The following is a 12,777-nucleotide window of genomic DNA, read 5'->3' as shown; positions in this document are numbered from 1 at the left end:
TTTTAGTATTTCTACCCTTGGCTACTGCACCGTGACATAGATATTCAAGGAATGAAGAAGACAGGCAAAGATATAAACGATGAATGAGACAATAGTTGATTTTGTCAGATGACATTCCAAATAGTTTGAGTTCTGAGATCAGAAAGGGAAATATGAATTGAAGTTAATAAGAAAAGAAATGTATAGCACTTATGTTTTATTACCCTGTGGAACACTTTGGAAATATCTCCAATAGTGCTTCTTTTGATTTGGTGATTTTACTTATTGTTTAACATTTTTATTGTCAAGAGTAATAAACAATATATATTATATATAAAATAAGTTAGCATTTTCTTCACAAAAATATATATAATTCAATGTCTCTAACTACATTCATGAAGCTGTCATCTCTATCTATTGCAGAGCGTGTTCATTATCTTCAGCAGATTGGCAATAACTGGCCCTTCTCTCTCTCTCAAGGCTGTGGTGACATTCATTTTACTTTCTGTCCCCTTTAATCAGTTTGAGAGTAAATGGATTGAGTGACTCTATTTTAGTATGAGCACTTCAGAAAATAATGCTCAATAATTTTTTCTAATGACTAAGCACCTGGTTCCTCTTTGAAGACTATTGAATTAAATTCTTAAAAGTGATACATGTTTGCAAAAGATAAAATTAATGAGGTATTAATAGCTCTAGGTAATTTCTACTTTGATTTTTTTTTGAGGAATAATTTGTATTCTACATGGGTCATGTCATAATAAAGATTGGATGAAGAATTCTCTATTGATTTTAATTATCTGAGGGATTTTTTTTGTAGATTTTTTACCAACAGGGACTTGGACTGATACTGAAAGGAATATGATTTGTACATGGTATAATTAGCACAAAGATTAACATTCCTTGCTTTACTGATATCAGTTTGACTGTTGCCAGAATCATTTTTCTTATAACTTCTAGATTTTAAAGAGGGTCTTCTCAATATGATTTATATCCTAATATCCATATCAATTACAAAATTTGAGTTGCAAAATATATCAGTTGGACTATTCTTCTTTTTCTATCGAAACTAGCCAACAAATATATTTTAAGAGGTAAACAGTCCCTGTTAGCACCAAGAATGTCTCAAAACATGGAAACATTTTCCTGTTTTTATCATGTTTTCAAATGCTTGTATTGTTTTAGGTGATTAAAACATACTGTATTTGTTTTGTTTAATTGTACAAATCTTCTTTATCATGGCCATCATTACCATCTTCAATTATTTTAATTGTTTAGCTATTAAATATTACTACCATTAATTGATCCTTACTAAATTTTCCCTTCAGATTGTTGTAAAGTTTGACATAGGCTTTAAACCAAAATTATGTTTGAATATCTGCCTTGAGAAACTTGCACTTAACTATGATATTTGCCTGTTGATGAGTTTAGGTGAAAGCAGGTATTAAATTACACAGAAGTTTAGTGCTGAAACATGCAAATATATAGTGATATTTATTGACAAAGTCTTATATCACTAACTTCCTGGTACCTTTTCAAATTGTGACATCACTCTGTGTAGCAATATGTGGTTTTGTGTATCTAGATGTTTCTGAAGAATAACTGAGATGTTGAACAATCACTCTATATTCCACAAACTATTTAATCTTGAATCTGCATGATTTTATATTGCAACACCCCTTCTCCTGTATCCTAAAAGGCTTGCTACTCATGTATTACTCCCTACTGTATGCAGTTTAGTAATGCATTACTGACAGCAGATTCCTCGGAATTCACTATTAATTCCTATCCACCTAATTATGATGTTTCTCTGAAATAGTCCCAAAATCTTTTTCTATATTTCCGTTCTGGGCTTGTTTTGAGCACATTCTCAATATATCTCTGATGAATTGTTCTTTCTTAATTATTCAACAATTGCTTCACTCTGCCAGTAAACCAAGTATATTAAGCCTTATTTATATTTTACTCATAGAATGCAAAAAAAGCCTGCTTGGAACTTTGATATGTCCAAATTAAATGATTATTGAAATTGAATTTGGTATCTTCATGATATGTGTTCTCTAAAATAAGGATTAAAATATCTTCCAGTGAGCATGTATTTTGTTTTAAGCAATACCCAGACATTTGTCAGGAATGTGTGGGAAATTTTCACTTACAAATATCTGTGTCTTAAAAAATAAGACAAAGTTTCCTAAAAGACAGATTATTAATTCTTGAGCAACTGGGAAGAAATAAATAATTCATAAAAATAAACAAGCTCATTGAGTATAGTTATTTTAGAAATCTTTGCATCCAATTACTTACATTCAAATGTTTTAGTAGAGCTACATAATAATAGTTTTCTCTTCAATTATTTTAAAACTGGGATCAAACCAAAATTTTTGTAAGTCTTTATACTGGACCAAATTCAATCTGTTAGGATAACAGATACATTTTTTGAAATTTCCCAGAGCAACTATCTTTGATAAAAAAAATATTAAAAATAAATCAAAACTATTATTCAGTATCACAATATCATACTTCAGACAGAAACTTTTAAATGGACTATAGCAAATTTCAGCTTTAATAAATAGCTGAAAGATTAGTTTTTAAGTCCATCTAAAGGGTCATGGACTTCAATTATTTCCATTAATAATAAATACACTGAAAATTTATATCAAAGGTCTATTTAACACCAGAATATTTCCGTCTCTCAAATTGTTCAATTTGCAAAGCATTGTATCTTAGTCCTTATATTTTTAAGTATTAATTAAAATAAAATATGGAAGTTAAGTAGAACATTTTTCCCCAATTAAAGCACATTGTTTTAAGAGATTTTATTAGAAAGTATGCTCTGGTTAAATAAAGATAATAATATTTGCCTATAATGTATTAAAAAATTTTAAAACTATATTGCCAGATTTTATTCCTAACTATACACAGCAAAAGTGATAAATTGAGTAATTCAGCAAGACTTAACTAACATTTTGTTTTACATAATTATGGTACATTAGCATTTAATGCTAGTATTAACGATGTTTAAATTTTACTACTAATCAGTTTTTTATTTTGTAATGCCTTTTCCTTAACTCATGTTTTTCATGCTGCTTTGTCTTTTGTATAAGTAGTTTATATGAACTGTTCAGATCAAAAAAAGTCCATAGTATAATGTACTCACTTACAGGGTCCTTTTCTTTGTTTCCTCTATAAAATAATTTAGCTTTCTCTTCTAATTTATATATAAAATGTATTGAATTTTATCATTAGATAAGTCTTTTTAAATACTTTCAAGATAGTCTTTCAGTGAGTTACTATAAAATAAATGCAAAGAAGAATAAAAAAAATCCTAGAAAAGTACCTATTCACATTTATTTCTCACTCACATTCATTTATTCTATATTTTAAAATCAGAAATGGTATATTTACCTCTGAGTCCACCATTTTGATTAATAGCAGCAAAAGTAGTTGCTGAAAATGTCTGATGAAGGTTGTTGAAGAGTAAGAAATATTAAATGCTTATGTTTTCCTGATTTTGTATCTTCATGAAAATGTCTCAAAAGAAACCTTACTTGGTTTTATGGAAGATTCTGATTCTTTACTAAAATGCTATTTTCAATTGAAATATTTGGTATTTTTTAATGTAAGGAATCTTGGAGTAATTTAGTTGCATAATGTTGCCCCATCTCCTTCTTTCAAGGCAATAACTATGTGCTCAACATAAGCTGTCATTCATCAATTATCTAAGGTTAAAAATAACATTCATATGCTATGATTTTAGTTGTTTCCTGACCACTAATGTTAAAAATTCAAAGCAAATAAAATGTCAAGACTTATAGTCATATAATTATAAAACTAGCACCAGATAAGAAAGATAGTTTTCATTCACAGGATATATTATCAACATCATTTTTTTCTGAGAGTCCAATAAGAAACTGTTGATACATCTATCACTAATTTGCTCTCATTTTTCTCAAACTAGAATATTTGTTTATTCCAAGTGAGCTTATTTCCCTCCCCTTTTCTTTGTGTGTGGAGTCTCTCCAGAGATGGAATAGCTTCTTTTTAATACCCTAATAGATTTCTTTATGTTTTATCTGTGTTGAAGTTTTTTGGGTGAGGCCATTTTAATTACTCCACTTTCAAGTCATCTCTAGAATTACCCATTAGACTCAAAACCTAGTGTCAGGGACAGAACAGCACATACTTTTAGCTCACACCGCTCTCCGCCTCTTGAGTTGAGATAACTGGGCACATCCCTTAAATTATCTCAGCCTATTTTCTCTCCTAGTTAGAAAAATACTATCTTAAGAGTTCATACAAAATGGAAATGGGAAATATTTGTATTAGGAAGCTATCATAATATTTTTACTTGAGAAAAATGATGGTTTTAACAAAGAAGTGGAGACAGAGAAGTAAAAACAGCTGATTTGTCAATGAATTCTGTTGAGTAAGGGAGGATGAACAATGATGATCCTCATGACTCTTTCTTAAGGAAACTGGTATATTGGTGTGATACAGAGAGAAGAAAGACTAGTGACATACATGATTTAGGAGGTAAATCAGAAGTGTATGCACATGTGAAGATGAGAAGACTAACATCTTAAAGGGAATGAAGAAGAGTAAATTGTTGTGTCCGAGGATTTTTAAAATCCAAAGGAAACATCGGAGTTGGGGAAATAAATTTGGCATTCATTACTATATAGCTAAAGTTATATAAAGTGGTATTTCCTCTACTTTAGAAATAAGGAAGATTGACACACAAAATTAAATCACACAGTAGTTGGAGAGCAGATTTTTAAATTCTTAACCACTATAGTTTGGTCTACTGCTATTGACTTCACAAATGATACGGAGGAAAATATATCTAGGACATATAATGTTTTCAATTTGACTTATCATAAATTGTCTCAGCTAAGCCACCATTAAGTTTTTGTACTTAAATTTATTTTTAAATGGTACACAAAACATAAAAATGTATATATTAATGGAATGTTTTAATACATGTGCATATTGAGTAATATTTCAATCAGGTTAAACAGTTTAATCTCCTCAAATGTTTGTCATTTCTTTATGGTGAAAACATGCAGAATCTTTCTTCTATCTCTTTGAAATACACAGTATATTATCATTATTTATAATCACTCAGCAGTTCAATAACACACTGATTGCCACTTGCTCCAGTCGCTGGTAACCATTTACGTACTCATGACTTCATGGAAAACAAGTGTCGCAGATTCCACACATAAGTGATGTCCTTGCAGGACCTGTCTTTCTGTGCTTGGCATGTTTCATTTATGTGATGTTTTGTTTTTGTTTTAAGTTTTTTGTCAATATGTGATAAGTAGTTTTGATCTACACTATATACTACAGGATGAGTCTATACTCAGTAAAAGCAAAGATAAACTTGAAGAATACAAGCTTCATTTCTATTCATAAAATGAGATGATATTACCAAAAAGAGAGAGTAGCAGAGTAATAGAAATTCTTCACATTGTTGTGGCTTAGAAACTTTTAAAACTCATTTGTCCCAAAATTAGGAAAATTACCTTATGATTTGGTGTTGCATATCTAGAAAATGATTATATCTTTTTTTTACCTTGATTTCTGTATTTCCTTTTTTTATTTTTTTCTGTCGTACATTAAATGAACTACCCTGGAAATGCCTAGATATGCGTGCCCTTAAATTTTTTCTCTATAAGCCTTATCATTGATTTATCTCTTGCATGTAATAGTTACTGTTTTACAACTCTGAAAATTACACCTTTTAGAATTCTATGACTTTAGGTTCCCCATGTAAAATTTTGCATATGTATGAAAATGCAATGCTATGTAGTGTACAAATATAAAATTTCAGAGTCATATTGCTTAAGTATAAACATTAGCCCCACAATTTTCTAGACAATTTTCTTGCTTATAATGAAAATCATTTAATGTTTACTTCATGTGAGAAAGAAATAATGTATAATGCATAAATTGTCTCGGGGATCTCATGAGATAATCTCTATGGACCTATTAGCCAAGTATCTTGGAGAGGGTAGGCACTCAATTCATTTATGAATATTGTTGATATAATTATTATCATTATGGTTGTTTAGCTATATATCACTTATTGGTTAATAGTCAGATAAATTTAACTCATGATGACTACTAGCCTTAGTTAAAATTGACAAATTTTCTTCTTCAGATGATTGTATATTTAGTCAATGATGTCACTTTTGTAGTTTTTTTTTGTTGTTGTTGTTTTGTTTTGTTTTTTTGGCACCAGGGATTGAAACTCGGGACCTTGCGCTTGCAAGACAGGCGCTGGAACCACTGAGCTAAATTCCCAGCCCTCACTTTTACAGTTTTAAGTGTAGTGTTAAAAGTGTTATCCCTGTTTTATATCTGATTTTATTGATGTTTATATTTCTAAAAATCTACTAATTTTCACACTCTGCACTTACAAATAATATATACTGCACACTTATTTTTCAGGAAAAAGATTCATCTGTAGCTCACATTGTTCTTGTCAATTCTTGATAACTATTACAATGTTAATTCAATCATTGACAAAGACACATGCAGTGCTTTTTGGATACCTACTGCTAATTCTTGTTTCTTTATTGAGTTCTTGAACACATTGTTCCTAAAGGACAGTGAATGACCATGAATAGATTATATCAGCTCATTTTTTCTTCTGTTTTAAATTATCTCCATGAGGCATGAAACATGTAAATTCTAGAATTCAATTGGACCATATGACTAATAAATCTCTCATAATATTAAATTAATTCTGATTTCCCTAAGCATTTCATTATAGCAGAATTTTTAAATGAGTCAAGTTTTTCTTTCATTTAAAAGATATGAGGCATTAAAATATGATGTTTTAAGAACTTGACTATTATCTAAATTTTGAAGAGAAATACTTGCTTACCATTCTTATTATATTTAATATATCCCTATTTCTGTGTAGATGCTTACATTCATAATCCGTTATATCAACCACTGAATTCCCAAATTCATAGTAAATACTTATATAGACAGAAGATAATTAATTTACCTTATGTCAACCAGATAAGAAACAATGTAGCTTGAGTTAAGATTCAGGTAAGTTAAATCCGATTTTTATTTTTTTCCATTGGTATGTGCTGCTAATATTAAAATTATTGTTAGGAGTTTTGAGGATTTAGCTCAGTTATTCCACTGCCTGCCTTGCAAGCTGAAGGTCCTGAGTTTGATTGCTGATACCAAAAAAAATATATATTTTTAGGAAAATATGCTTATGGACTATTTCATGTATTATTGAAATGATTGTGCAAATCTACCTTCTAACATTTTCTGCTTGCTTTGTGATCTGGAAGCTATTCTGCATATACTGCATCCCTTCAGACTTGCAAGGGGTCTTCGCCAATGGGAGTGATCAGAAAGACATAAAAGGAGAAGAATAGTGAGGTCAGGGTATGTATTTTTTCTATTCCATCCCTTCCATGTCACTATTTCTGGCTTTAAAAAAAGCCAAAGCCAAAATGTTCAGAGTGTGTGTGTGTGTGTGTGTGTGTGTGTGCGCACTACTGATGATTGGGATTGAATCTAGGGGTACACTACCACAGACCTATTTATCCATTCCTTGTTTTAATCATTATTTCTTTTTTTGTTTTCGAGAGGTCTTACTATGTTGTCCAGGCTAACTTCCAACTCACAGTCCTTCTTCAGCCTCCTGAGTAGCTGAGATTACAGTCCTCAGCCACTACATATGGTTATACTGTAAATCTTGAATGTCCTTCTGCACACAACTCTTCTATTTTCCAGTAATACCTTCTTCATCTTGCCTCATGAGGCTTAGGGTTACTTACCAACTTCCTTAGACACTTTACTGAACCTAGAGTATTCTAACACCACATTATTGACTTTTCTAAATGCTACTTCTATATTGGATTCATTATAGTATGAAAATACCCTCAATTCTACAGATGTTTGTCCATTTAAGAATGTTTTGCACTGTGTTTGATATTTTAAAGCATGAAATGGATTATCATAGAGATCATTGCCATCATATGTCATCTGTACATATATATTATCATATAAAAGACTTTTGAACTTCTTTGTGACCAAATAACTTTAATATGATGTTTATAGATTAAATTATTCTAGAATTCTGTGTAGGTAAATAAGTACTATAGATTTAGAATAACTTATACAACAAATAATATTTGTATGCAGCAAATGAGGCCATTGAAGACCAAGAAGTTAGGCAACCCAGAGATTGCAGAGGTAAAATGGATATAAATCTACAAAATCATTTTGCTCAATTATGAATTTCTAAATATATTCCTTGAAATCTCCTAAATATTGCCTAACAGTCTTCCTAATTATTTAACCGATTTATTTTTATAAGTACATGTCTGCAGTAGATAATATTCACATTTCTTTTGTGGAGTTGGTACGTGTATATAATGTGTCTTCATTCCTTTTTCACCCCTTTCCCTCCACTTTTTCCTCCTCCCCTCCACCTCTTGATGTCCTGCCCCATTAACTTTTAAAATAGTTTTACAAGTTTTCTATAACTTTTGGAATCATCTTATATCTGCGACCTGAATAAACACTTAACGTTGGATAACTGACTTGCCACAGTACATTGCTTACCAGTGACAGCCGCCTTTCTTACTGTATAAAAAATTATTTGATAATTAATGCGATCAAGTTTACATACATAGATCTTCATTGAATTGGTGTCTATTTTCTTTTGATTTCCTCTTCTATATTCATGTACTAACATGCCACTTTTTTGTTTCAATATCAGTGAACTAATTTCACCGAAATGATGTTCTTTATCTTTTGCAATAAATGTAATTTTAATAGTATAGCTCAACAGGTGAAAAGAAATAAGCCAAAATTTGATTTTCATCCTTATCATTATTTCTCGGGTCCCTCTAACTTATGTAAACTTCTTACAGTTTTCAAGGAAATTCCTATTCCATTCCTATTTTATCATAAATAAATTGAATAGTTTTTCTGTTTGTATGATAAAACAGGAAAGACTCTTACATTTGGAATGGAAAAGGCACTCCACTTGTGATCAATATCACACAAAATCACATTCCCATCAGAAAATACAAACATCAACATCACAAAACTAAAAATACAGGAGAGATTAATACCATTCAAATAAGCATGCAGGCTACTTCAGTCTCCCCCTCAAAAGGACAAATACTTCAAAAAACCATAGAGAAAAACCCCAGTCCACTTCCAAGTAACCCAAATAGAAGAGACAGCAAGATGCTATGCATGGTATTTTATCTACTACCCTGGCCCTTCACTACATAGACAACTGCCTGCTCTCCACAGACATGAAAATGGGCCTCATCTCTTCTGGGGTGGGAACAAAGTCAGTGACACGGTTGTGCAATATCCCGTTTCTCAGGGACCCTGGCTCTATACCTACTTCTGCTTCCAAAGCCTCTTCATATAGTTCTGGGTAAGACTTGGGATCTGTTCCATTAAGATGGGCCATATGAACTAGGACTTTCAGCTTGCTGGTTTCAGCGTGGGCCCTTGTACCCCACAGGAACTCATAGTGAGCAGGATCACTGTTAGGAATCTGCCGGTACATCAGGTACTCTTCCCGTACTAAATCAACAGTGATGAATTTCCAGGCTTCCTCAAAATAAATACGCTCAGACTGAGCTAGCATGTCCCATCTTTTCACTTTTTCAGTTAGGTCCTCCTCATTGATACCGTTCCCCTCGATGAAGATTAGAGACAGGACAAATATGATGATGTCAATTTTGAGATTGAGTCTTTCATCATCGCCATCTAGTGTCCCACTGTATGTGAAACGCAAAATGGGGACTAGCTCATACGTGTTACCAGAGTGATTTAGTTTCCTGATTTTAATGCCAAAGCCCAGAAGCATGGACTTACAGTACTGGGGATCGAACTCGGGTCTTCCCGCTTATGGGGCAGGTGCTGGAACCACTGAGCTAAATCCCCGGGCCTCTCTGTTACTTTTGAGACAGCCTTAATACTGATTTTTAAAAAAAATCTTTTAGTACAAAATCAGTCAGCTTAAAAAAATTTTACATGCATTTAGAATGTTTTTAAATGTTAGAAGTTTGAAGTGTGGTGAAAATTTTAAAATGTATAAATGTTCACTTATTTTAAATAAATAAAATTAAATATATCAGTAATGATAATTATTCCACCTCAAATATTTAACTAGTATGCTTATAAAATTTTCTTTCATGCAAATGATATACACATATCTTGTTTGTGAAATTAGTATTTATAAAAAGATTTTTTTTTACAATGGAAGTTCCTTCTATAATAATTAGTCACATGGAAAGGTACTGATATTTTTTGATAGTAGTAAGTTTTAATTTGAATGTTAAAGCTCACAATATTAATAGCAAAATGCCATTCATTTATTTTGATTTTGAAATTTTCACTTTGTCCTGCTGATTTAAGTTTTTAAATTATTTTTATTTTCTTAGAACATGTCTGCAGCTCAGAATTATTACATTCACTGTAGGGAATTGGTATGTGTACATAACACATTTCAATTCCCTTCTTTTTCCCCTTCTAGCCACCCTATTTCATTTTTCCTGCATCAAGTTCATTTCTTTATCTTATAAGACCTTACAAAGTTAATTATCATATAAACAGATTGAAAACCAGACTAATAGACCAAAGAACATATAAAACATGTAAGACTATTGAACTAAGTAAGTCAAGGTACACTTCTAGGTACATTGCCTGTGTATTTTAATAGATGTATGCTTCAAACAATATATTCATATTAACTAAATACTCTTTTGTCTCATCTCTAATTTGACTATTTTATCTGCATTTAAACCCTAAACTTGAAGTTTGAGGAAAACAAATATAAGGTAACTGGATGATCCTTATCAGGAAACTGCAAGTGGCTCATCATTGTTAGATGTCAAAGTTCAAGAAGAATAGGGAGGGGTAGGAAAGAAATACAAATGCCAGGAAATTCCATGGCCTTTAATCTCAATCTAAGGAGTGTTTCCTTGTCCTGCAGGAAATGAAGGCTTTGAAAGATTTGGAGCAAAGAAGTGACATCAGCAAATTTGAAAAAAGTATTTTGATGACACCTTAACCCTAAGCTGATGGGAAGTCATGCTAGAAAAAGACTACTTAGAAGGTATAATAAACATAGAGGTTGGCTACAATAAGAGAAAGAATGAATGGAGTAGAGGCCAGAGATAAGTGTTGATTATAAGTGAGTAAATGTTCTGATGGTGGCCTGATTTCATTGCTAGAAAATGGGATGCATAATTGTGCTATCAAAGAGAATGCAAAGAATCATACAAGGGACCCTGGTAAATGAATTCAGGTTTGTGCAAACCAAAATGCCAGGGGACAGTTAAATGCCATTTGTACATCATGAACAAGCTTTCTCAAGCATAAACTACTTTTTCAGAGGAAATGAAAAAATTAGAACACTAAAACTCACATCATAATTGTTGACATGAGGCATATTCAAATAGATATTAAAAGTCTCTACAACTGTCTAGTATATTTCCGGGAGCACAGAGAATAATAAAGTTTAGTGAGAGGTTCTTCTTTACTTCACTTTACCCTCAACATTGCAGCAAGATAAATTTTGTAATGGACACTCTGATTATGTTGTACCTTGGCTGTAAAACTCTTCTATTTTTTTAATGACATATAAAATATAAAAAAACCTTTGGCACTCCAGGCTACATCATGGTTTTCAGACTTTCTCTCTCTCTCTTTTTTCCACACACCATATGGTACAGCACAAATAAAAAACAAGTTATTCCCTGAATGGCCAGTAATCTTCACTTCCTGATCCTTTGCCTTTGATTTAAAATGCAGACTCTATAAATCCACCAGTAAAATCTTCCTCAAATATGATCTCTTTTCTTGGAACATCTTTAATTTTTCCCAGTTGTACTTGTTTACTCCATACTTTAACAGCATGTGTGCAGTGTATCTTCTCATTATTTATATATGATAAAATACATTGTATGATTATTTTTCTGTATTTCCTTAATGTTTTTACTAGCAGGCTGAAGTTTTTTTCAACCAATATGTAATTTTACTCCTTTTGGCTTCTCTTCAAAGTTTTGCTCATAGTATATTCTCAATAAATATTCAAAATAATGAAATAAATATATCATAGGTTACATGGAAATTACACTTCATTGTAAATACATGACACTAATATTTAAGTTAAACATAATCAGACCTTTAAATGGAAATATTTATATTATATAAAAACTACTATTTGCTAAATTATTTTCCCAGTCATTAGAACACATCTCTTTAAATAAAATTTTTGCTAGAAAGTTTATTAATCTATAGAAATTTATAATGAAATTGGTTTCATGGTGATAAAGGACTATAATTATTAAGGTTATCTGTATAAAATTTAAGTATTAAAAATACATTGATTTAAAACTAAGGCACATGATGCATACCTCAAACATGTGTTTTGGGAAATGAAATTAAAGTGGAAGGGGCCGGGGATTTAGCTCAGTGGTACCACCACCTCCCTCGAAAGCTCAAGGTCTGGAGTTCGATCCCCGGTACAAAAAAAAAAAAATTACAGTGGAAATATTTGTTATTGAAAACATACTAAAAAGAATTGATGGAGGTGAAAAGGTACAGATATTATTGTTAAACAGAACAGAGTTAGAGTTCTTGAGTTATGAAGAAGTGCAAGCTATTTGACTTCTCTAAGCAAAAGCATCGTCACGCATAATTACATATATCCCGTGCAAGGGTGCCATGAAGGAAAGACAAAGATGATTGTAAATCATATGTAGTTGACACCATAAAAAATTGCTATTG

At 31.5% G+C, this 12,777-nt stretch overlaps 1 protein-coding gene across 1 annotated transcript; it reads right to left on the bottom strand.

Annotated features, from left to right (window-relative positions):
* Window positions 1–9,253: 9,253 nt before the first annotated feature.
* LOC147823418 (melanoma-associated antigen 10-like) lies at window positions 9,254–9,850 on the bottom strand. The gene has a single exon (XM_087193315.1). The coding sequence runs from the start codon at window positions 9,848–9,850 to the stop codon at window positions 9,254–9,256; it is 597 nt and encodes a 198-aa protein (XP_087049441.1).
* Window positions 9,851–12,777: the final 2,927 nt, after the last annotated feature.

The sequence above is a fragment of the Heterocephalus glaber genome, unplaced genomic scaffold, assembly GCF_053883595.1.
Source record: "Heterocephalus glaber isolate CG9 unplaced genomic scaffold, H.glaber_assembly_v1.0 deba00001586, whole genome shotgun sequence".
NCBI lineage: Eukaryota > Metazoa > Chordata > Mammalia > Rodentia > Bathyergidae > Heterocephalus > Heterocephalus glaber.
The sequence above is the reverse complement of the archived record's forward strand: the minus strand, read 5'-3'. Positions and strand labels throughout refer to the sequence as shown.

Excerpts from the sequence above, each read along its gene's own strand:
- LOC147823418 (XM_087193315.1), bottom strand. The coding sequence starts at position 9,850 with ATGCTTCTGGGCTTTGGCATTAAAATCAGGAAACTAAATCACTCTGGT.